Source organism: Chiroxiphia lanceolata, chromosome 28 (genome assembly GCF_009829145.1).
Source record: "Chiroxiphia lanceolata isolate bChiLan1 chromosome 28, bChiLan1.pri, whole genome shotgun sequence".
NCBI classification, from domain to species: Eukaryota; Metazoa; Chordata; class Aves; order Passeriformes; family Pipridae; genus Chiroxiphia; species Chiroxiphia lanceolata.
This window is the reverse complement of record NC_045664.1, coordinates 337,126-360,943: the sequence shown is the minus strand read 5'-3', so window position 1 is coordinate 360,943 and position 23,818 is coordinate 337,126. Positions and strand designations below refer to the sequence as shown.

The 23,818-nt window shown below is 65.4% G+C and overlaps 4 protein-coding genes across 6 annotated transcripts; 2 read left to right on the top strand and 2 right to left on the bottom strand.

The window, feature by feature from the left end:
* The first annotated feature begins 2,122 nt into the window (after positions 1–2,122).
* On the top strand, positions 2,123–6,151 carry SFTPB (surfactant protein B). Of its 2 annotated transcripts, XM_032712779.1 has the most exons (8): positions 2,123–2,206; positions 2,747–2,871; positions 3,367–3,435; positions 4,082–4,198; positions 4,455–4,553; positions 5,221–5,559; positions 5,877–5,981; positions 6,062–6,151. In XM_032712779.1, the coding sequence occupies exons 1-8, from the start codon at positions 2,158–2,160 to the stop codon at positions 6,095–6,097; spliced, it is 939 nt and encodes a 312-aa protein (XP_032568670.1). In that variant the 5' UTR covers positions 2,123–2,157; the 3' UTR covers positions 6,098–6,151. The 2 variants fall into 2 exon arrangements, with proteins under 2 accessions (XP_032568670.1, XP_032568671.1); XM_032712780.1 differs by lacking the exon at positions 4,082–4,198 and having other exon boundaries at positions 3,367–3,477.
* Positions 6,152–6,268: 117 nt separating this feature from the next.
* USP39 (ubiquitin specific peptidase 39) lies at positions 6,269–13,293 on the bottom strand (the record flags this gene model as incomplete). Its single annotated transcript, XM_032712416.1, has 12 exons — positions 6,269–6,646; positions 6,735–6,821; positions 6,902–7,037; positions 7,858–8,189; positions 8,686–8,753; positions 8,841–8,918; positions 9,515–9,740; positions 10,663–10,815; positions 11,285–11,421; positions 11,990–12,084; positions 12,185–12,254; positions 13,050–13,293. Coding segments are annotated over 12 exons (1,674 nt in total), but the record flags the coding sequence as incomplete, so codon positions are not given.
* A 188-nt stretch (positions 13,294–13,481) lies between these two features.
* C28H2orf68 (chromosome 28 C2orf68 homolog) lies at positions 13,482–15,516 on the top strand. Its single transcript, XM_032712785.1, has 4 exons — positions 13,482–13,636; positions 13,716–13,831; positions 14,320–14,462; positions 15,291–15,516. Exons 1-4 carry the CDS (start codon positions 13,533–13,535, stop codon positions 15,411–15,413), a joined length of 486 nt encoding a protein of 161 aa, XP_032568676.1. The 5' UTR covers positions 13,482–13,532; the 3' UTR covers positions 15,414–15,516.
* Positions 15,517–20,706: 5,190 nt separating this feature from the next.
* VAMP8 (vesicle associated membrane protein 8) lies at positions 20,707–23,054 on the bottom strand. 2 transcript variants are annotated; one of them, XM_032712790.1, is made up of 3 exons: positions 23,010–23,054; positions 21,858–22,046; positions 20,707–20,913 (listed from the first exon to the last, which is right to left on the bottom strand). In XM_032712790.1, the coding sequence occupies exons 1-3, from the start codon at positions 23,010–23,012 to the stop codon at positions 20,770–20,772; spliced, it is 336 nt and encodes a 111-aa protein (XP_032568681.1). In that variant the 5' UTR covers positions 23,013–23,054; the 3' UTR covers positions 20,707–20,769. The 2 variants fall into 2 exon arrangements, with proteins under 2 accessions (XP_032568681.1, XP_032568680.1); XM_032712789.1 differs by lacking the exon at positions 23,010–23,054 and having other exon boundaries at positions 21,858–22,131.
* Between the last annotated feature and the right edge of the window lie 764 nt (positions 23,055–23,818).

The window sequence follows — 23,818 nt, the reverse complement described above, 5'->3', positions numbered from 1 at the left end:
TCCTGGAGCAGCTCCTGCCTCTCCTCCTGCGCTGCCCTGGGGCTCTCCAAGGCTGCTCCTCTCACGTGTTCTCACTCTGCTCTTCTCTGGCTGCAGTTTTCACCTGCACAAGGACTTTTTCCTCCTGCAGTTCGTTCTCCCCAAGGTGTCACTGCCATCCCTGCCGGGCTCAGCCTCGGCCAGCACCGAATCCATCCTCGAGCCTCTAGAATTGGTTCTGCCGGACTCCAGGGAAGCTTCTGGCAGCTTCTCACAGAAACCACCCCTGGAGCCCCCCTGCTACCAAAACCTGGGCACACAAACCCAACCCAGACGGGAAAAGCTGCCAGGAGCCAGAGGGAAGGGAGTCGGGAATGTTGTCCGTGTGCCCCCCAAATCCACCATATTCCCCCAAATCCCCGCAGCCCCCGAGCCGAGTGCCCTCCCAGACCCCCAAAGGAGAGCCCCGTGTCAGGGAGAGCCTCCAGACTGTGGGGGGGGATCCAGGGGGGAGTTCATGGGTCTGGGGTGGGGGTGGGTCATCCTTTGAGCAGCTCCACACCAAAGCCCCTGTGCCAGTCCCACCCTGTGCCCCTCTGCCTCCCTGTGTCACCTCCATGTCCCTTTGCCATCATGGGCCCCCCTCCCTGTGGCCCCCACACGTCCCAGGCTGCCCTGTCCCCGTGTCACCCTGTGTATCCCAAGTCCTGCCACTCTCTGTGCCCCCTGTGCCACCCCATGTGTCCCAAGTCCTTCTGCCACCTCCTGTGCTCCCAAAACCTTCACGGGAAAATACATCCCTGTGTCTGGAATCCGGTGCTTTGTCCCTTGGCCCTGTCCTGGGAGTGTCGGGGTGAGCTGAACTGGAAGGGGGTCACCCCTGTGCCAGGGGGGGGCATCCCGGGGTCAGTCAGAGCAGCACCAGCTCCTCCCTCGTGTCCCCCCAGAGCTGCCAGAGGGGGCACAGGGGGCGGCAGGAGGACAGGAGGACATGGGGACAGGGGGACAGGGGAGCCTGGAGGGCACAGGCAGGGTGGGACACCAGTGACAGAGGGGTAGGGAGAGGACACAGGGTGGCAGAGGGACACGGAGTGGGGCACAGAGGGTGGGACACCGGTGACAGAGTAGCACACGGGGGTCACGGGTGGCAGAGGGACACGGGGGTGGGGCACGGGCAGGCAGAGGGGTAGGGGGGGGCACGGCGGGGCCGGGCAGGGCGGGGCAGGGCTGTGACACCTCGGTGCCCTCCAGGTGGCCTCACCTGGGGCAGGTGACCCCCCGGAGGGGGCCCGGCCTCCGGCCGCACCTGTTCTGAGGGCTCTCGAGTGGCCAAGTGGGGACAAGGTGACCGCGGAGGGACATTGCGGGAAGGGGAGTGGGGGGCCACACCCGGGGAGTGGCAGGGGACAAGGAGGGGGGGATGGGCAGGACCGGGGGGGGGATACGGAGACATTGGGGGTGGAGGGGGACACGGGGGTGTGGGGACATGAGGGGGAACATGGGTATATGGAGGTGGGGGAATATGGGGGAACAAGGGAAAAAGCAGTGGACGTGGGGGTGTGGGGACATGGGAGAGTAGGGGGATGTGGGGGAACAGGAGAACATGCGGATGAGGGGAGAGAGTGGGGGGACACGGGGGGACATGGAGGTGTAGGACCGTGGGGACCTGGGGGGGACATGGGGACCTGGGGGTAGGGGGACACGGCAGAGGGGTGTTGATGGTCTAGGGGTGGGGGGACATGAGAGGTGGGGGAGGATATGGGGGGATTGGGGATGTCCCCAATGTAGGGGATGTGGATAGGAGGGATAGGAGGGATGTAGGGGGACGTGGGGCTGTGGGGACATGGGGCGACATAAGGGGACATGGGGGGAATGTGGGGGTGTGGGAACATGGGGACCCCAGTGGGGACATGGGACCCCAGTAGGGACATGGAGACCTTGAAAGGGGTCCCTGGCGGGGATATGGCCATAGGGGACACAGGGACATGGGGTCGGTGGCAGGGTGACAGGGCGGGGGTGGCCGCCCCCCCCGTATCCCCGCGGCTGTGACACACCTGTCCCCGTGCGCTGGCACCGACCCAGGGCCACGTCCCGCGGGCTATAAGAGGCCCCGGGCTCGGCCCTGCCAGCACCGCCACTCTCCCTGTCTCTGTCCCTGTCCCTGTCTCTGCCCCCGCCATGGCCCTGCCGCTGCCGCTGCTCCTCGCCCTGCTCGGGGCCACCCCAGGTAGGGCCCCCGTACCCCAAACCGGGAGGCACCCCCAGAGCTGGGGACACCCCCAGGGACCCCGTGGTGGGGTGAGGGGGCTCAGACACGGGGGTGCCCCCGGGAGGAGGGGATGCCCGGAGGGGGGGTCAGACCCTGAGTGCCCCCTTGGGGTCTCAGGGTACTGAGGGGTGTTATTGGGGGAGTCCCCGACATCTGGCTCCCCCCATGAGCGCTGGGGGTGGGAAAGGGCATCTTGGAGGGGCAGGGTATTGAGTCGGGGATCCCAGACAGCCGAGTGCCCCCGTGGAGGGAGGGGGTGCAGTTTTGGGGTGGTGTGTACACTGGGGGGGGTCCTGGGTGCCTGGATCCCACTGGGATGGTGTATTGGGGGGGAGGGGGGCTGGTCCTGGAGACCCAATCCCCCATGAGGATTGGAGGGGGGTGTATTTGGGGGTCCCAGATGCTCAGGTTGCCCCCGTGAGGGTTGGGATGAGGTACTGGGCGGGGGGTTGTCCTGGACTCCCGGCCCCCCCCGGCTCGACACTCACGGCCCCACAGGTCTGGGGGCGCCGGGGGGGGGCTGTGGGGTGCCCCCCTCTGCCTGGTGCCAGAGCTGGGACACTGCCCTGCGCTGCGGGGCCCTGGAGCACTGCCCCCTCCTCACCCAGAGACCCCCGGATGTGGTGAGAGAGCCCCCCGTGTCCCACCACCCTCCGTGTCCCCATCACCCCCCACGTCCCTGTCACCTCCTGTGTCCCCTATGTCCCCCCACCCCACTGTCTCTCTACCCCCTGCATGTCCCCAAAATCCCACAGGGGTCCAAAGACCCTCTCATGGCCCCACACCAACATGTCCCCATGCACCCTCCTTGGTCCCCCCTGTTCCCACATCCACATTTCCCCACACACTCAAGTCCCAGAGTCCCCATGGCCCCAATCCCCGTGTCCCAGAGTCCCCATGTCCCCATGGCCCCAATCCCCGTGTCCCAGAGTCCTCATGTCCCCGTGTCCCCACATCCCCGTGTCCCCACATCCCCATGCTACCCCATCCCCATGTCCCACGTCCTCGTGCCCCCCACATCCCTGTCCTCTGCTACCGTTCCCCCCCATCCCAGTGTCCCCAACTCCCCATGTCCCCGTGTCCCCACACCGCCGTGTCCCCGCTGTCCCCTCCCGCAGGACACCTGCGCCCTCTGCCAGCAGCTCTTCGCCTTCCTCCACCGCGTGTCCAACCAGTCGGCCGTGCAGGTGCCCGCGGGACAGGGGGACACGGCGGGGACAGGGACAGAGGTGTCACCGTGGGGGTCACCGTGGGGGTCACCGTGGGGCCGGGGGCAGAGGTGCCACTGAGGGTGTCACTGGGGGTGTCACTGGGGGTGTCACTGGGGGTGTCACTGAGGGTGTCACTGTGAGTGTCACAGGCACAGGTGCCACTGAGGGTATCACTGTGGGTGTCACTGGGGAGACAGGGACACAGGTGTCACTGAGGGTGTCACCGTGGGTGCCAGCAGGTGTCATGGAGGGAGGTGCCGCTGGAGGTGTCGCTGCGGTTGCTGAGGTGGCGGCTGTCGCTGTGGGTGCCACCGCAGGTGCCGTGGTCACAGATGCCACCACGGGTGCCATGGTGGTGGGTGCCACTGTGGGTTTCACTGTGGTTGCTGGGGTGGGCAGTGAAGTGGTGGCAGATGCCAGCGGGTGCCACGGTGGTGAGTGACACCATGGGTGGCACCATGTGTACCATGGTCACAGATGGCACCACTGGTGCCCGTGGTGCAGCGGTGATGGGTGTGGCAGTGGTGGGGGTGGCGGTGTCGATGTCCCTGTGGGTGTCCCTTGGGTGTCCCCCTGGGTGTCCCTGGGTGTCCCTGGGTGTCACCGGGGTGCCCCAGCGCAGGTGGCAGTGGAGCAGGGGCTGGGGGCTCTGTGCCTCCCGCTGCCCATCCTGGCGGCCCCGTGCCAGTCCGTGGTTCACTCGCTCGTCCCGCGTGTCCTCCGGGAGCTCCAGCACCTCGTGAGTGGCACCGGGGGGACGTGACCAGGGCACACCCCGGGGTGCTGGGGCTTTGGGGACACTGTGATACCTGGGAAGATCTCGGGGGGCTGGGGGCAGTGGGGACACTGTGCCATCCAGGGACCCCCTGGGATGCTGCAGGTTTGGGGACATCTCCAGGCACTGGGGGTTTGGGGACACCTCGGGGTGCAGAGGGTTTGGAGACACTTGGGACACCTGGTTGTGCCCCATCCTGGGTCCCTGTCGTGCCCCCCAGGTGCCCCGGCAGATCTGTGCCAACCTGAAGCTGTGCCCGGCAGAGCCTGGCAGTGCCACAGCCGTGCCCGCCCTCGGGGCACTCGGCACCCACCCGCAGGTATGGGAGTCCCGGGGGGCAGCAGGGGTGGCTCCAAGGGTGTCAGCAGGGCCACCACGGGGCTGGACCCTGCTTGGGGGGCACAACCAGGGGCAACCCCACCCCTGGGCTCTGCAGTGAACATCCCGCAGGAGGCCAAAACCCCACCATGGGGCTCGGGTGAACCCCCTCCTGCAGATCCCACCACCCAGCTCCAGAGGGAACAACTACCCATAGGAGGCCACAGAACCCCATCAGGCTGCAGAGTGACACCTTCCCACAGCCACAACCCCACCATTGAGTGACCCCTCTCCCACAGCCACAACCCCACTGAGTGACCCCTCTCCCACAGCCACAACCCCACCACTGAGTGACCCCTCCCCAGAGGGAGCTGCAGCCCCACCACTGGGCTCTGGAGCGAATCCTCCCTCCAGGAGAGCACAGCTCCACCACTGGGCTCTGGAGTGAACCCTGACCCCAACCCTAACGCCCCCACACAGTTCCACTCCCGGGCTCCAGACTGAACCCCCCCCCAGGACTCCAAAGCCCCCCTGGGCTCGAGCACCCCCTCCCAGGCCCAGCCCGGTTCTGGGCTCCTGCTGTCCCACGGGAGGCCGCGATGCCACCCTGGGCTCAGTGACCCCCCCCGGGTCACTGGGCTCAGAGTGACCCCCTCTCCCTCCCGCAGGAGCCCCCCCCGGGCCCGGCGGCGCTGCCGGTGCCCCTCCCGCTGTGCTGGCTGTGCCGCACCTTCGTGGCACAGGCCGAGGCCGCCATCCCCGTGCCCAGGGTGGCCGCGGCGGCCACGGGGCTGTGCCGGGCGCTGCCGCTGGTGGCCGTGGGCGCGTGCCAGTGCCTGGCCCAGCGCTACGCCACCCTCCTGCTCGAGGGGCTGCTGGGCCGCCTGGGCCCGCGCCTGCTGTGCCGCCTGCTTCTCGCCTGCCAGGGCACCGCAGATGACACGGGCGTGCCGCCGGTGCTGCTGGAGGCCATCGTGGTGCGGCTGGCGGAGTGCGTGGGCCCCGAGGTGAGGGGACAGGTCCCTGGGGAGGTGACGGGGCACCCCAGGGTGGCACAGTGCCGAGGGAGTCCCACCACCCCTGGGCACACCATGAGGTCCCCGGAAGGTGCCACCCCCACTGAGAGGACGCTGTCAGGGTCCCCAAGGGTGTCACAGGCCTCGAAGGGGACACTCAAGAGTGACCCAAGTGGGGGAGAGCACCAAGTGTCACAACCCCAAGGGACACCCCAAGGATATCACAGCCCTGAGGAGGGGGTTCCAGGAGGCTCCCTGGGGTGTCCCCACCCTTGGGAGAACCCCTGACCCCCATGTCCCCCTTGCAGGACCTCAAGGGTGTCGCCCCCCCCGCACTGTCACCCCCCCTGGGCCCCTGTGCCCTGGGCCCCGTGTACTGGTGCTCCGGCCCCGAGCCTGCCCGGCGCTGCCAGGTGAGTGGGGACGGGGGGACGTGGGGACGTAGAGGGGTGGCACCCCCTGCACCCCCCACTGACCCCTCTGTGTCCCCCAGGCCCTGCAGCACTGCCAGGAGCATGTCTGGCTGTAGGGGGGCTCTGGGGGCCCCCCCAGCACTTCCCAATAAAGCTTGGATGCAGCTCTGCCTCTGTGTCCCCAGTTTTTTGGGGTGTTTCTGGGGGTCACAGGGTGCTGGGGGGTCTGGGTAGGAAGCAGTGGAAACCATGACCCCCCTAAACATAAAAAAGACAAAAGGTGAAAATGAGCTACAAAAATAAGTGGGTGACATTTATTTGGGGTGGGGAGAGACACACCAGGAGGCTTGGGGGTGTCCCCAGAGGGGTTAAGGGTGATCCCAAGGAGACCTAGGTGTCCCCAAGGGGCTCAGGGTTTCCCCAAGGGGCTCAGGGTGTCCCCGGGGCTCTCTGGGTGTCCCCAAGGGGATCTTGGGGTGTCCCAGAGACAGCTGTTGGTGCTTCCAGGGGGGTTCTGGATGTCCCCAAAGGCGTCTCTGCATCTCCACAAAGGACTGGGAGTGATCCCAAGGGGGTCTCTGGGTGTCCCCAGGGGTCTGGGGGTGTCCCCTGTGGTCTCAGGCCCCTTGTTGGTTTGTCTCATCCTCCTCGCGTCGTTTCCAGATCTGTGGGAGAGGGGGAGGGGTGGTCAGAGCACATCCTGGGGATGCCAGGGACATCCTGGAGGTGCCAGCTGCCCCCCGCCCCCCTCACCTGGATGTAGGCCTCGGACAGGGTAATCATCTGTGGCAGGATGTCGGTCACCTGCAGGTCCTGCAGCTCGTACCACTTCCCTGTGCCCTGCCAGGACCAGGAGGGGACAGGGTGGGCCAGGGGGTCCCCGTGGCCCCCCCAGGGCCCCCCGGGAGGGGGACACTCACGTGGTGCAGGACGTGGATGCGGTAGGAGCCCTCCGAGGGCTTCCCATCGTGCACGATGTTGGCGATGAGGTCGTAGGTGGTGTGAGCGTGCGCCGCCTGCACCTCCTCCGACAGGTACTCCCGCAGGTCCACGTTCCTGGGCACCCCACGTGCCTCAGGGGGGCAGGGGAGCCCCCACAGACCCCTCCAGGTGCCTCCAAACCCCCTCCAGATGCATAGACACCCCCCTCCCCAGACACCTCCAAACCCCTTCTCGGTGCCCACATGCACTCAACTCCTCCCAGATGTTTTCAAACCCTTCTCTGATACCCCCAGAACCCCCCAAAGATGCCCATAACACCTCCGAATGCCCACAAATCCCTCCCAGATGGCTACAATCCCTCCCAACACCCACATACCTTCTCCAGGCACCTTCAAACGCCCTCCCAGATGCCTCTACCATCTCCTAGATACCTACAACCCTCCTCTAGGCACCTTCAAACATCCCCCACGTCCCCAATCCCCTCCTAAATGGTTTTAAACCCCATCAAGTGTTTCCAACCCTTCCCCAAGTGCCTTCAAAGCCCCTTTAGATGATTTCAAACGCTAAACCCTCCTCCTGGATACTTTCAACCCCTCTTAAATACCTACAACCCCCTCCACACACCCACAACCATCCCTAGACATTGTCAACCCTGCCCCGCCACTCACAATCTCCTCTGGGATGCTTTTAACCCCCTCCACACGCTCCCAACCCTCCCACCCCCTCCCCAATCCCCCCCTCGATCCCTTTAGATGATTTCAAACCCCAAAAGCCCCTCACGGATGCTTTCAACCCCTCCTAAGACACCTACAACCTCCCCCACACACCCACAACCACCCCTAGACATCGTCAACCCCCACAGTCTCCTCCCAGATGCTTTAAACCCCCTCCCCAGGCTCCCAGCGCCCCCAGCCTCCCCCCAGCCCTGGCTCACGTGATGGGGAAGTTGACAATGGTGGGGTTCTTCTCCACGAAGAAGTTGTTCTTGGTGAAGCGTTTGATGCAGAAGATGAGGTAGGGGGGCAGGCGGGTCAGCTGGAAGCGCTTCAGGAAGTTCTCCTTGTAGGTCTTGTACTCCTTCTCGGTGCTGCCGTTGAACTTGGCCAGGATGCTGAACAGGGGCACCTGAGGGATGATGAGCTGCTCCTTCTCGTCCTTGTAGAGCGGGGCCGTGGGCAGGTCCAGGGTCAGGTACAGGAAGGTGGACTCCACCATGCGCTCCTGGTACTCGCTGTTCTGCAGCAGCTGTGCCTTCTCCTCCGCGGGCTGGGGGGTGGGACCCCTGGGTGACACCCCTGTGGGACCCCAACACCCCCCGTTGGGCCCCAATGGCCTCCCCCAGACCCCGACACCCCCACTGCACCCCACCACCCCCATTCTACCCCGCCACCCCCATCTGACCCCAATAACCCCCCACTGTCCCCCACCACCTCGCTGGACCCTGACACCCCCAGCTGACCCTGACACCCCCAGCTGCACCTCACCACCCCTTGTTTGAACGCAACACCCCCCACCATACCCCATGGTACCCCAACACTCCCCACCATACCCCTCTATACCCCCACACCCTCCACCACACCCCAATACCCCCCACCATACCCCACTGTACCCCAACACTCTCTCCCAGACCTTCCCTGGCCTCAGCCCCCATTTGAACTCATCACCCCCCACTGCACCCCAACACCCCTGTGTGACCCCAACACCCCCCCTGTATCACAACATCCCAGTATGACCCCAACCCTCCCACTCCCCCCATTCCCACCAGGTCGGGGTGTGGCAGTTTCTTGGTGAAGATGCGCATGGAGCCCTGGAACACGTCGGTGACGATGGCTGTGGGGACAGGGGGGGCTCAGCAGGGACAGCAGGGGGACAGAGGCCCCCCTGGACCCCCCAAAATCTCCCCCCACCACCACTCACTCTTCTTCTTCCTCTTGGTGCCACCCAGCGCCGCGTGCAGAGCGTTCAAGAACCAGGACAGGAATTCCACCCCGTCCCCTGCAATGGGGGCACAGCAGGGCTAGAGCCAGAGCTGACTCTGGATCCTGCTCTGCCCCACCCAGCACTGCCCCTCAAATCCAGCACTGTCCCCCACATCCTGCTCTGCCCCTCAAATCCTGCTGTCCCCCCACATCCTCCTCTGCTCCCTCAAATCCAGCTTGGCCCTCATATCCAGTGTTGTCACCCAAACCCAGCACTGCCCCCAAATCCAGATCCCCCAGACCCAGCCCAGCCTCCAAATCCAGATCCCAGATCTACTGCTGCCCCCAGATCCAGAGCCCCCCTGAATCCAGTCACCCAAACCCAGTCCTATCTCCTGTATCCAGAGCCCCCAGACCCAACCCTGTCTCCAAACCCAGCGGTGTCACCCAAACCAAGCCCTGCACCCCAAATCCAGAACCCCCTGGGTCCAGCACTGCCCTCAAATCCAGAGCACCCCAGGTCCAGAACTGCCTCTCAAATCCAGCCCTGCCCCCCAAATCTAGAGTGCCCTGGGTCCAGCTCTGCCCCCCAAATCCAGCATTTCTTCCCCAATCCAGCACTGCCCCTAAATTTCAGCCCTGCTCCCCAAACCCAGACCCCCCAAAGCCCACCCTGCTTGGTGATCTGGAAGTTCTTCTTGCTGCAGAGCACCACGGCCTGGAGCATCTCGTGGGGCGACACGTGAGCCTTGAAGTTCCTGGGGTTCCAGAGCTTCCTCATGAGCTCCCCGAAGCGCTGCACCAGCAGGAACATGATGTCCCCGGGCGGGCGCTGGATGCGCCGGTAGTTCTCCTCCTCCAGGAAGTAATTCCGCAGGGGGGGCACGTTGGACAGAGCCTGGGGGGTAGCAGGGGGGATTCAACCCCCGGGACCCCCAGAGAGGGAATCTGCGAGGGTTTTGAGGGGTTTCTGAGGGCTGCACCCCCAGCAGGTGCAGAGCCCCTGGGGCAGGACGTGGGATCCATCCCCAGAGTAGAGATTTAGGGGTTATGGGGAGGATTCAACCCCAAAAAACCCCCTGCGTGCCCTCTGTGTGTAAAGTCTGTGGGGCAGGAGATGGGATTCATCCCCAGAGCAGAGATTTAGGGGTTATGGAGGGGTCTCATGCCCAAAAAGAAGCCTGCATGCCCTCTGCCTGTAAACTGTAGGATTCATCCCCAGAGCCCCCAGAGCACAGATCTGGAAAGGGGCTATGTAGGAGTTTCACCCCAAAACAAAGCTTGTACCCTCAAAGTGTAAAGCCTGTGGGAAAGGATGTGGGATTCCCCCCTGGGAACCCCAGAGTGGGGTTCTGGGAAAGGGTTTGGGACAGTTTTGAGAGGACTTCATCCCAAAATGAAACACCTGCGCTCCCCTGTGTGTAAAACCTGTGAAAAGAGAGGTGGGATTCCTCCCCAGAACCCCCACAGTGGGGTTTTGGGGGGGGTTATACGATGGTATCACCCCAAAACAAAGCCTGCACCTCCCAGGTGTAAAGCCTATGAGAGTGGACATGGGATTCATCCCTGTCAGCCCCACAGCAGGGTTCTGGGGTGGTTTCACCCCAAAATGAACTCTGTACTCTTCAGGTGTAAAGTGTGTGAGACAGGAAATGGGACTCATCCCCAGGACCTCCAGAGTGGGGCTGTGCTGGGGGTTCACCCCAAACAAAGCCTGTACCCCCCCCCGGTGTATCTCCCGTGGGGAAGGCGGGGTTCACTCCCACAATCCCCCGTGGGGTTCTGGGCTGATCCCCCCCAGGACAGCCCGTCCCAGTGACCTGCAGCACGGCATTGGCGTAGTCGTTGGCCTTGATGTTGTTGAGCCCCACGATGCCCGGCAGGTACGTGGTGCCATCGTAGGCCCGGGACAGCTTGGCCTGTTTGTCCAGGTGGGCGATGTGCTGGGCTGTGAAGGTGGGCTTGAGCACGTACTGCGGGGAGAGGCACCCCTCAGAATGGGAGGAACCCAAACCTGACCCCTCAGAATGGGGGGGGACCCAAACCTGACCTCTCAGAACAAGTGGGGATCCACAGCTGACCCCTCAGGATAGGAGGAACCCACACCTGACCCCTCAGCATGAGGGGGGACCCCAAGCCTGACCCCTTCAGAATGAGGGGGACTCAAACTGATCCTCCTCAGAATGAGGGTGCCCAAATCTGGCCCCTCAGAACAAGGGCAACCGCAAACCTGATTTCTCAAAACAGAAAACACCCAAACCTGACTCCCCTCAGAACAGGAGTACCCCAAACTGACTCCCCACAGAACAGCAGTACACCCAAACCTCACCCCTCAGAGCCAGGGTACCCCAAACCTGACCCCCCTCACAGCTGAGGCACCCCAATGCTGCCTCCCCAGCAGTGGGTGCCCCCCAGCAGTGGGTGCCCCCGGTGCCCCCGCACCGTGATGTCCTCGAGGGAGGAGTCGATGATCTCGTAGTTGTCAGGCAGGCAGTAGAACTTGAGTGTGTGCAGGTTGAGGAACACGTGGTGGCTCAGCTGCACGCTGTGGATGTAGGCGTGGGACTTCAGCCCGCGGCCTGCAGGGACAGGGGACACCATGGGGCTCAGGGGGAGACACCATGGGCTCGGGGGGGACAGGGGGACACCACAGACTCAGACAAGGACAAAGGGGGGGACACCACGGGCTCAGGGGTGTCACTGCAGGAACAGGGGGGCAAGGAGGGGACACACGGGTCACCAAAGAGAGAGAGGCACACAGAAGCCATGGGACAGGACAGGCAGGACAGAAAGAATCCCTCACTCATGTACGGGGGGGGCTGTGCCCTCACCAAGGGTCCCTGTGCCCCCTACAGCACCCCAGTCCTGGGTGTCCCCCATGTCCCACCCCCAGCAGCACCTCCATCCCTGTGTGTCCCTGTCCCCCCCAGCACCCCAGTCCCTGGATGTCCCCCATTCCCCCTCGCTCCTGAGTGTCCCTGTCCCCCACAGCAGCCTGCTGTCCCCAATGTCCCCCACACAGCCCCCAGGTGTTCCTGTTGTCCCTGTGGCCCCCACACAGCCCCCGGGTGTCCCTGTTGTCCCCATGTCCCCCACACAGCCCCCACGTGTCCCCCGTGTCCCTCCCAGTTCTGGGGCAGGTCTCACCCTGGAAGTACTTCCCGCAGACCAGGCAGGCGTAGACGTTGATGTGGGACAGGGAGATGGAGCAGAGCTTCTCAAAGTCGAAGTCCAGGACACTCCTGGGGAGGGTCACAGGGCTGAGTGGGGCTGAGGGAACCCCCAGGCACAGGGGCACCCCCAGGAGGGGCAGGAGGAACCCCCCAGCCCCCCATCACCCACTTGTTGATGGTGTCCAGGTAGGGGCAGTGGCGGCTCCGCTGGTCCTCGGGGTCGAAGCGGCCGTAGCGCACTAGAGGTGGGGGAGATGTTAGAGGAGGGCACAGGGCCCTGACAGCACCAGGGCGATGCCCCCCTCCTTACAGACCCTTGAGGCTGAGCCCCAGCTCCCCCCAGTGCCTCCGACCACTGCCCAGAGTTGAGCTCAGCACCCCCACAGTCAGTCCCTGTGCCCCCCTGGGAATCCCTGGTGTGTCCTGTCCCGCACCGTCCCCACAAACTCTCCATTCCCACCCTGGTGCGTGTCCCCATCCCAGTGTCCCCCCAGCCACTCCATTCCCCGCCCCTCCGCTGCCCCTCCTACACCCCAATGTGTCCCCCAATACACCCCCGCGTCTCCACCCCCCAGTGCCCCCTCCCAGACACCCCAGTTCAGCCCCACCCCACCGTCCTGTCCCCCCCAACCCTAGTGTCCTCCGGGACATCACTGTGACCTGCACACACCTTCCCCAGTGCCTCCCAGATCCCTCAGTGTCCCCTCACACCCCACAGCCCCCACCTCCCCCGACGCCTCTCCGGTGTCCCCCCAGACCCCACAGCGGTGTCCCCCCACACACCCCTCCGGCTCTGTCCGCACCCCCCCAGTGCCCCCCACCACTCAAGTCCCGTCCCTCCTACCCCGGTGTCCCCTCACACCCTCGCCCCTCATCCTCCGGTGTCCCCCGGGACAACCCCTGTCCTCTCAGCCCCCCCCAGTCCTCGCCACCCTGTGCCCCCCCTACACCCCAGTGTGTCCCCCCGGTCCCCTCAGGCCCCCATTCCCCCCTGTCCCCCCGCTTCACCCCCGCTTTCCACCCCCGGTTCCCACCGGCGGGCTCAGGCTCGGGGTCGGAGTCTCCGTCGGGCTCGCGCTCTCGCTTCACCCGCACGGGCGCGGCGGGGGCGGCGGTCCCGGATCCCGCTCCGGAGCCGCCCCCGGTGCCCGGTTCCCGCTTGACGCGAGTGAGATCCACCGGCAGCGCCTCCGCCGCCTCCCTCCGCCCGCGGTCGCGCTCGGCGTCCCGCCGGCCCCGCGGCCGCTCCGCCTCGGGCTCGCGGCGGCCCCGGGCAGCCCCGCGCGGGTCCCGCTCCCGCTCCCGCCGCCCGCGGCTCGACATGGCGGCGGCGCGCGCGCACTGCGCCTGCGCGGGGGGCGCGGGGGCCGGGCCGTGCGCACGCTCGACTGAAGGGGCGGGGTCAGCGCTCACCGCTGAGGGCTCTGCGCACGCGCGGCCGCCGGACCCGCGGGGCTCTTAAAGGCGCCGCGTCCCCGAGACCGACCTCCCGGGACCGACCCCCCTCGGTAACCGGGATGGAGGCGGCGGCCCCGGCCCCGGGCTGGCGCTGCCGGCCGGGCGGGCGGCTCGACATGAGCCACGGCTTCGTGCGGCACATCCGCCGCAACCAGCTCGCCAGGTAACATCGCCGGCGGCTCCGCGCGCCCCCCGCTCCCGCCGCGTCCCCCTACCCCCGGTAACCGGTTCCCGGTGCGCAGGGACGCGTACGACCGCGCCGTGCGGCAGGCGCGGGGCCGGGCGCGCACCCGGCTCACCCCGAACCCGCCCCGGCCCCGCCGGCCCGACCAGCAGGTGTACCGGCCCCGGGGCTGCGGTGAGCGGGGCACGGGGGCTGCGGCGGGGCGGCTGAGGGGGGGCACCCAAGGGTCGGGGGACACGGAGGGCACCCCTGGGAGGGTTGGGGGTCACCAAGGTGGGGGGACAGCGGGTGGGACTCCAGGAGATGGGTGAGGAGGGGATGGCACCCTTGGGTGCTGGGGGGGGACATCCAAGGGGGTGACAGTGGGGGGAGGGCAACCCTGGGTTGGGGGGGGAATCCAGCGGGGGCTGGGGAGCGGGGGGGCACCCGGAGGGGGTCAGGGGTGGGGGGCGCCCTTGTTGGTGACAGGGGTGGGGGGCATCCAAGAGACAAGAGGGAGCGCCCAGGATATGGGCGGGGAATGGGGGGGCACCCCTGGGGGGGCACTCAAGGGCGGAGGGGGTCGGGGGGACCCCAGGTGTGGATGGAGGGGCACTGGGGGGGTGCTGGGTTGGGGCTCCCCGCGGGTCTCACAGCCCCCGCTGAGGGTGTAGGTGCCACAGGGGGTCCCGGGGGCGATGCCAGCGCGGGCCCCCCCCCCGGCGACCCCCGCGGGGCCCCCCCCGACCCCTCCCGGGGGCCGCGGCTCTTCTGCCTCGAGTACGAGGGGGACGACGGGACCGTCACGGCCGTGATCGTGCACCAGGTGGGACCCCGGGGGGCAATGGGGCACCAGGGGGGGTTCTGTGGGGCAGGAGGTGCTGCCATGGGTAGGGGGGTTCCATGGGACAGTGGGTACCCATTGAGTGTCTGGGAGGTCTCGTGGGGTCGGAGGTGCTGCTGTGGGGCCAGGGGTGCCATAGGGTTGGGGTGCTGTGGGTGAGAGGTGCTGTGGGGCAGGGGGTGCCCATTGAGCGAGGGGGTCCCGTGGGGCAGTGAGGTGCCACTGTGGGCCAGGGGTAGTGGTGTGGGGTGCCGTGGGAAGCGATTCCATGGGGCAGGGGGTTGTGATGTGGGGTGCCATGGGAGGGGATTCCATGGGGCAGGGGGTTGTGATGTGGGGTGCCATGGGAGGGGATTCCATGGGGCAGGGGGTGGTGGGGTGGGGTGGGGTGCCATGGGAGGGGATTCTATGGGGCAGGGGGTGGTGGGGTGGGGTGCCATGGGAGGGGATTCCATGGGGCAGGGGGTGGTGGGGTGGGGTGCCATGGGAAGCAATTCCATGGGCAGGGGGTGGTGGTGTTGGGTGCCATGGGAGGGGATTCCATGGGGTGCCTCTGTGGGGCCCAGTGGGTGTTGGGGGGGGAGTTCTGTGGGGAAGGGCATGCCATGAGGTGCAGTGGGTGCCTGGGGGGTTCTGTGGGATAGGATGTGCTGCTCTGGGGCAAGGGGTGCCATGGGGTCCCATGGGGCAGGGGATGCCCTGGGTGTGGGTGCCGTGGGGGCTCTGTGGGCGCTGTGGGGGCTGTGGGGGCTCTGTGGGTGCTGTGGGGCTCCCCGGGTGCTGTGTCCCCAGCGGTGCCGTGCCCCCCAGGGGGACAGTGCGGAGGAGGTGACGCGCCGGGTGTGCGCCCGCAGCCCCCTGGAGCCCCCCCTGCGCAGGGCCCTGTGCCAGCGCGTGCAGGACGAGCTCAGCAAGCGCCGGGGCACGGGCTGACCCTGCCACGCCCCCCCGGGGGACACAGGCACCCCCCCAGGACGGTGCCACCCCCCAGGGACCGGTGCCACCCCCGCCAGTGTCAATAAAGGTGCTGCGAGGCTCCGGTGTCTGTCACTGCTGGGGACACTGGGGCAGGGGGACATCCGGGGGGGCTCCTGGGGACCCCCGTCTGTCATCCCCCTCAGAGTCCCCTCTCAGGGTGTCCCTGTGTAGGTGGCCATGGTGCCATGTCCCCCCGACCCCTCTGTCCCCTTCCCGGTGCCATTTTTTGCCCAAGGACCCTCCCTGGGGTCCCCTCCCCGATGTCACCATGTCACCAGGGACCCTTCTGGGAGGCCACAGCCCCCTCCTGCCCCTGGCGCAGGTTGGTGGCACCTGTGGCCAAAGTGGGGTTTCCCCAGGGTGGGTGCCACTGGTGTGTTATTGTAGGGTCTCCCCAGAGTGGATTGTGGGGGGGTCTGTTGTGGTTGGAGCTCCCTGAATCAGGGCCCTTTGTTATTGTAGGGTCTCTTGGGAGCAAGGAAGGGGGTGTTATCATAGGGTCTCCCTGGAGATCACCCTCCTGCTCTGTTATTGTAGGGTCTCCCAGCAGCGAGGCATGGCGGGGGGTTATTGTAGGGTTTACCCCAAAGCGGGTTCTGGTGTTTATTTATTGTAGGGTCTCCCCAGAAAGTGTCCAGCTCATTTGTTATCATCAGGTCTCCCTGAAGTGGGTCCTGCTGATTCATTATTGTAGGGTGTCTCCAAACAAGAGTCATGGTGTTTATCTACTGTAGGGTCTCCCCAAAGTAGATCTGTCATGTTTGTTATTGTAGGGTCTTCCCAGAGATCATATCATTGGTTTGTTATTGTAGGGTTTCCCAGAACTAGATGCTAGTGTTTATTAATTGTAGGGTCTCCCTGGAAAGGTCCTGCTGGTTTGTTATTGTAGGGTCTCCCCAAGGCAAGTCCCGGTGCTAATTTGTCATAGGGTCTCCCTGGAAAGGTCCTGCTGGTTTGTTATTGTAGGGTCTCCCCAAGGCAAGTCCCGGTGCTAATTTGTCATAGGGTCTCCCTGGAGGATCTAGCACGTTTGTTATTGTAGGGTCTTCACAGAGACCATCCTACTGCTTTGGTATTGTAGGGTTTCTCAAGAGAAGGCACAAGGAGTTATTATTGTAGGGCCTATTATTGTAGGTTTTGGTGGGTTTTTTTTATTGTAGGATCCATTTGCTATTGTAGGGTCTCCCTGAAGATCACCTTGCTTGTTTGTTATTGTAGGGTCTCCCCAAAGCAGATTCTGGTGCTTATTTATCATAGGATCTCTTTGCTATTGTAGGGTCTACTCTGAGCAAATCCCACCGGTTTGTTACTATAGGGTCTCCCCAAACAATTCTTGGGGTTTACATATCACAGGATCTCCCCAGAGGGGTTTGGCACACTTGTTATTGTAGGGTGTCCTCAAAGCTGATCCTGGTGCTTATTTATCGTGGGGTCTCCCCAGGGGTCACCCTGCTGCTCTGTTATTGTAGGGTCTCCCCAATACGTTTGCTGTTGTAAAGTCTTCCTGAAGATTGCCCCATTGTTTTGTTATTGTAGGGTCTCCCCAAACCAAGTCCTGGTGTTTATTTATTGTAGGGTCTTCCTGGAGCTGAACTTATTGATTTGTTATTGTAGGGTCTCTAAAAAACAGATTGTGGAGCTTTTTTATTGTAGTTTCTCTGTTATCATAGGCTGTCCCCAAACAATTCCTTGTGTTTATTTATCGTAGGGTCTCCCCCGAGTGGGTCCAGCACGTTTGTTATTGTAGGGTCTCCATGAAGATCATTCTGCTGGTTTGTTATTGTAGGGTCTCTCCAAATAAATCCTGGTGGTTATTTATTGTAGGGTCTCTCTGAAGTAGATCCCATGGGTTTGTTATTGTGGAGTCTACACCAAATCAATCCCCCTTATTTGTCATTGTGGGGTTTCCCCAAACACATCCCAGTGTTTGTTGATTGTAGGGTCTTCCTGGAGATCATCCCGCTGCTTTTATTGTAGGGTCTCCCCGGAGGGGGTCCAGCATGTTTGTTATTGTAGGGTCTCTCCAAATGAGTTCTGGTGTTTATTTATTGTAGAGTGTCCCCAGAACTCATCCTGCTGATTTGTTTTTCTAGTGTGTCTACAAAGCAGATTCTGGAGCTTTTGTTATTATAGGGTCTCCCTAAAACAGATCCTGGTTATTTATTTATTGTAGGGTGTCCCTGAAGTTCATCCTCCTGGTTTGTGATTGTAGAGCCTTCCCAAACAAGTCTTGGTGCTTACTTATTGTAGGGTATCCCCAGAGTGGGTCCAGCATGTTCATTATTGTAAGGTCTCCCTGGAGCTCATCTTGCTATTCTGTTATTGTAGGGTCTCCCTGAATCATGTACTGGTGCTGATTTATTGTAGGGTCTCCCTGAAGTGGGTCCTGCTGGTTTGTTATTGTAGGGTCTCCCCAAAGAGCTCCTGGTGTTTATTACAGGGTCTCCCTTGGGTGGGTCCTGCTCTTCTGTTCTTGTGCAGTTTTTCCAAAGAAGGTCTGGCACGTTTGTTATTGTAGGGTCTCTCCAAAGCAGATCTGAGTGTGTATTTATTGTAGGGTCTCCCCAGAGCTCATCCTGCAGGTTTGTTATTGTCGGGTCTCCCCGAATGAGATCCTGGTGCTTATTTGTTGTAGAGTCTCCCTGAAGATCATCCCAGTAGTTTGTTATGGTATGGTCTACCCAAACAAATCCTGCTGTTTATTTATCATGGGGCGCCCCCATTGCTCTGTTGTCAAAGGGTCCCCACGGTGCTGGGGGGGGGGCTCAGTCTGTGCCTGCGGGGTGGGGACAGTGGCAGTGGCTGGAGGTGACCGTGCCAGGGCCAGTGCCAGGCCCAGGCCCAGGAGGAGGAGGAGGAGGAAGAGGCCGAGGCCGAGGGCCACCAGGAGCCAGCGGCGCTGTCCCCGGCGCTGTCGCCGTGTCACCGCCCGAGTGCTGCGGGTGAAGGCCTCGCTCTGCAGTGGGACACGGGGGGTACAGGGGACAGCCCACGGGGGTGACACACAGCCCCTCCATGGCCCTGGGTCCCCTCCCTGGGGCTCCACAGCCCTATAATGCCCCCCAGGGCTCTGTGTGTCCCCCTCGGGCCGCGTGTCCTATAATGCCCTCCAGAGCTCTGTGTGTCCCCTCCCAGGGCTATATGTCCCTACAGTGCCACCCCTGTCCCTGGCCGCATGTCCCTGGGGTCCCAAGCCCGGGGCTGCAGCCACTCCAGGTGTCCCAATAGTGCCACCATCCCCGGCCGTGTGTGTCCCCAGGTCTATATGTCCCAATAGTGCCACCCCCGTCCCCAGCCGTGTGTCCCCAGGTCTGTGTGTCCCTGTAGTGCCACCCCCGTCCCCAGCCGTGTGTCCCCAGGTCTGTGTGTCCCTGTAGTGCCACCCCCGTCCCCAGCCGTGTGTCCCCAGGTCTGTGTGTCCCTGTAGTGCCACCCCCGTCCCCAGCCGTGTGTCCCCGCCTGTCCCCACGGTCCTACCGCCTGTCGCAGGTCCTGGGCCCGGCTCTGCAGCCGCTCCAGGTGCCCTTCCCGCTCCATCGCCCGTTCCAAGTTCTGCCGCATCAGCTCGGTCACCTCCGCCGCCTGGCGCTGGCACCGTGCCAGCCCCGCCTGAGGACACACGGGGGGACAAGGGACGTGGGGGGACACCGTGGGGACACGGGGGAGACGCTGCGAGAACGCTGGGGATGGGGGCACCCGCGGGGAAGGAGGACCGTGGAGACCAGGGGGACATGAGGATCATGGGGACACGGGGACCATGGGGACACTGGCAATCCGGGGACAAAGGGTGACCACGGGTCACAAGGACCGTGGGGACAAGAGCACCGCAGGGAAGGGGCACCACGGGGACCCTGGGGACAAGAGCACCGCAGGGAAGGGGCACTGGGACATGAGGATCATGGGGACACCGGGACCGTGGGGACACTGGTACTGTGAGGAGGGGGCACACGGCGACCACGGGGACAGGAAACCGTGGGGACATGGGCCAAGGACGGAGATCGGGGGGACACGGGCCCTGCGGGGTCGGGACACACGCGGAGACACCCGGATTACCGTGATCGGCGGGACGGGGCGCGGCAGGGGACACAGACGACACGGGGGCCGGGACACGCAGAGACAGGGGGACACGGAAAGTCCCGCACCGGCCACCCCGAGGGGGGCCGTGTCCCTCCCGCCCGCAGGGACAGCTCGGGGGGGCGGACCGGCACCGGGACCGGCTCCGGGGAGTTCCAAGCCCAGGGGTCTCCCCGATCCCGGTCCGCCCTTCGGGAAGCGAAAGCGAAAGCGGCGGTGGCGGCCCGGCACTCACCATGGTCCCGGTCCGGGGGGCTCAGTGCGGTCCCGGAGGTCGGTCCCGGTCCCGAGGTCGGTGCCCGGTCCCGGAGCGCCCGTCCCGTCCCGTCCCGGGCTCCAGCGGCCGCCCCCGACGGGAGGGACCGGGACCGCCCCCCCCCCCCCCCAGCCCCGCGTGTCTCCAGGCGTCCCCTGAACATCCCGGCCCTACCGCCCGAGGCGGGGGTCCCCGGGACACCCCACTCGACCCTCCCTAGCTGCGGGGTCCCCCACGACCCCCATGTCCCCAGAGACACCTTCCCCCCCACAGGCCCCCAAATATTGGGGTGTTCCCTGCCCCCCAGGGACCCCCATGTCCCCGAGACACCCCTCCCATCCCTACAGGCCCCCGAATACGGGGGTGTTCCCTGCCCCCAGGGACCCCCAGGCCCCACAGAAATGTGTTCCCCAGGGACCGCCCTGTCCCCCAGAAATGGGTCCCCACAGCCCCCCACGTGTTGGTGTCCCCAAGTCCCTGCAGACATGGGGCCACCCTGGGCCACCCATGTCCCCCCCATGTCCCTGTCCCCTGCCCGTCCCAGCCCCCCCAGGATGGCAGTGCCACCACCACCACACTGTGCCCTTTGTCCCTCTGTGCCTGGCACCACCCCCACGCCCTGGCATGGCACCTGCTGGCCCCCCCGCATCCCTGCGCGCGTTCCCCTCGTGACTGATGTGTTGTCCCTACACACATCCCCACGTCCCCAGGGCCTGTCCCTTGCCGTGTCCCCCCATCTCCTCATGCATATTCCCATGTCCCCATGTGTCCCCATACCTGTCCCCAGTGCCCCCATGTCCCTGTGTGCTCCCCATGTCCCCATGGCCGTCCTCCCGTGTCCCCCCATATCCCCCCATGTCCCCCATGTCCCCCCAGCACACACACACACACACACACACACACACACACACGAGTCCCTCTGTCTCGTCCCCCCGTGTGTATTCAGCTCCAGGGTGGCCGTGTCCCCATGGGACGGTGGCTCTAGGTGGGGATGGTGCCAGTGGCCAGGAGGATGATGAGGATGAGGACAATGGCGCCCACGAGGCTGAGGATGACGAGCAGCTTCACGTTCTTCCACCAGTAGCGCCGGGCCATCTTCTGGGACGTGGTGCGGAAGTGCTCCGACTGCAGGGACACGGGGACACCCCTGACGCCCTGGGGACAACCCACTGACATCCAGGGGACAGCCCTGACACACCCAGTGCCACCCTGGGGACATCTGCTGAGACACTGGGGACAGCCCTCACACCCTGAGGACAACCCACTGCCCCTTTGGGGACACCTCTGCCACCCCAGGGACACCCATGACACCCTGGGGACACACCTGACACCCCAGGGACACCCATGACACCCTGGGGACCAGCCACTACCACTCTGAGGACACTCAGCTGCCACTCCAAGGACAACACTGCCAACCCAGGGACACCCTGCTACTCTGGAGACCCCAACTGCCACGCAAGGGACAGCTCTGACCTCCTGGGGACACGCTACTGCCACCCTGGGGCCCCCACTGCCACCCTGGGGACACCTCCTGCCACCCAAGTGTCCCATGCCAACCCACTGGGCACCCTGCAGCCCCCTTGGGGACCTCGTGTTCCCCCCTGGGGTCCCAGCACCCACCCCAGGGACCCTGTGCCCTCCCAGGAGTCCTGTGCCACCTCGGGGGCTTTGTGATCCCCTCAGAGCCCCTGTGCCCATCATGGGGACCCTGTGCCCACCCTGATCACCCCATGCCCACCCTGGGGTTCCTGTGCCCACCCCAATGACCCTGTGACCATCCTGGCAACCCCATGCCACCTTAGGGACCTTGTGTCCCCTCAGGGGCCCTGTGCCCACTTTGGGGGACCCCATGTCACATTGGGAATCCTGTGCTATCCCGGAGTCCCTGTGCCCACCCTGATGACCCTGTTGCCCCACTGGTCACCCCATGCCACCCCATGCCACCCCAATGACCCCATGCCTGCTCCAATGACCCTGTACCCACCCCAATGACCCCATGCCCACCCCAATGATCCTGTGCCCACCCTGGGGTCCCCGTGCCCACCCTGGTGCCCCTGTGCCCCCCTCACGGTGGCCTCCAGGTCCTGGCTCTTGCTGTGCAGCTGCTCCAGGTTCTCCCCCCGTGCCAGGATCCGCTCCACGTTCTGGGTCATGATGGTGGTGACCCCCTGCACCTCCCTCTGCAGTGCCCGCACGCGCCCGTCCCCCGTCGTGGCATCTGTCGGGTCCCCCTCTGGGACCCCCGCCGGGACCCCCGCCTGCAGCACGGGGCAGGGCTCAGGGGGCACTCCCAGCAGCCACATGCACCCTGGGCACCCCCCAGGCAACCCAGACACCCCCCAGGCACCCCATGGGCACCCAAGGAACCCCCCAACCGCTCCATGGACAACCTGGGCACCCCCCAGACACCCCGGAGACACTCTGAGCACCCACCAAGCCTCCATGGGCACCCCCTGAGCACTCACATACATCCCAGACACCCCCAGCCACCCACCAAGCCCTGCAAGGACACCCCAGGCACCCCCAAGCTCCCTCTATGTACCCTGGGCACCCCCCAGGCACCCCAAAAGTACCCACTAAGCCCCCTGTGGGCACCCTAGGCACCCCATAGGTGCCCTGAGCACCCCACAAGTGCCCCACGTTCAACCCAAGCACCCATAGGCACTTCCCCAGATATCCTGTGGGTTCCCTGGGCACACCCCAGCACTGTATAGGCACCCCAGATCCCCCCCACACACACTCCAGAAGCCCCAGAGGAACCCCTAAGCATCCTATGGGCATCTCAAAGCACCCTGGGCACTTCCTCAAGTGCCTCACGGGCACCCTAGACCCCCCCACACACCCCAGAGCCCCCAGAGGGACCCCCCAAGCACCCTGTGGGTACCCCTCACACCCCGTGGGTACCCCCCTGGCACCCCACGTACACTCCATATGCCCCCAGTATCCACCCCAGTCACCCCACAGGCATTTCCCCAAGTACCCCGTGGGCACTCTTGGCAGCCCATACGTACCCCAGACCCCCATGCACACCCCAGATACCCCAGAGGGACCCCGCAGAGGGACCCCCAAGCACCCTACGGGCACCCCGGGCACGCCCCCCTCCACAGACACCCCCTAAACACCCCTAAACAGCCCCGGGGCTGCCCCGCGGACCCCCCCGCCCGCCCCCGCACAGCCCGGCGCCCCCCGAGGGCCCCCCCGCCGGTGTCCGCCGGTCCCACCATGGCCGGTCCGGTCCCGCTCCGCTCCCACCGCGGCCCCGCGCCCGCCCCGCCTGTCCGGGGCTTCCGGGAGCGGCGGCACCGCCGGGCCGGGGCGGGCCGGGGGCGGGCCGGGGGCAGGGCGGGGTCGAGGCGGGGGGCGCCGGGCTGGGCGCGGGGCGGGGGTCGCGGCGGGTCAGGGGTGCCGGGCTGGGGGTGTTACGGGGTGGGGTCGCGGCGGGGTCAGGGTAGGGGTCGCGGGGGTCGCAGAGGTCGGGGATGCCGGGCTGGGGGATCGCGGCGGGTCGGGGGTCGCGAGGGGGGCGGGATCAGGGGGCGGGGGAGGGGGCGGGTTCCGGGGCGTGGTCGCGGAGGGGTCGGGGCGGGGGTCGCGGCGGGGCGGGAGGGGCCGGGTCTGGGCGGGGTCTCTGGGGCGGGTCGGGGGTCCCGCGGCCGGGGGGGGGGGGGGGGCTGTGAGGGGGTCGGAGGTCAGGGGTCGGAGGTCAGGGGTCGGAGGTCAGGGGGTCTCGCATCGGGAGCCTGGGTCAGGGCGGGGGGCGGGGTTAGAGAGGGGCGGGGCCCGACAGGGGTGTGGTCGCGCTGCTCCGCCCCCCGCGCCGCTGATTGGCTGCCGCGGCCGTGACGCGTGTGACGTGTCGCGGGGGCGGGGCCGCGGCGATGGCGGCGGCGGCGGGTGCGGAACGGGGAACAGGGAACCGGGAACGGGGCGGGGGCGCGGGATCCCCGGGACGAGACCGTCGGGCTGGAATTCCCGCCCTGCGACCCCTGACCTGTGACCCCCGGCAGGCCTGGCACGGCGGAGGCGGCCG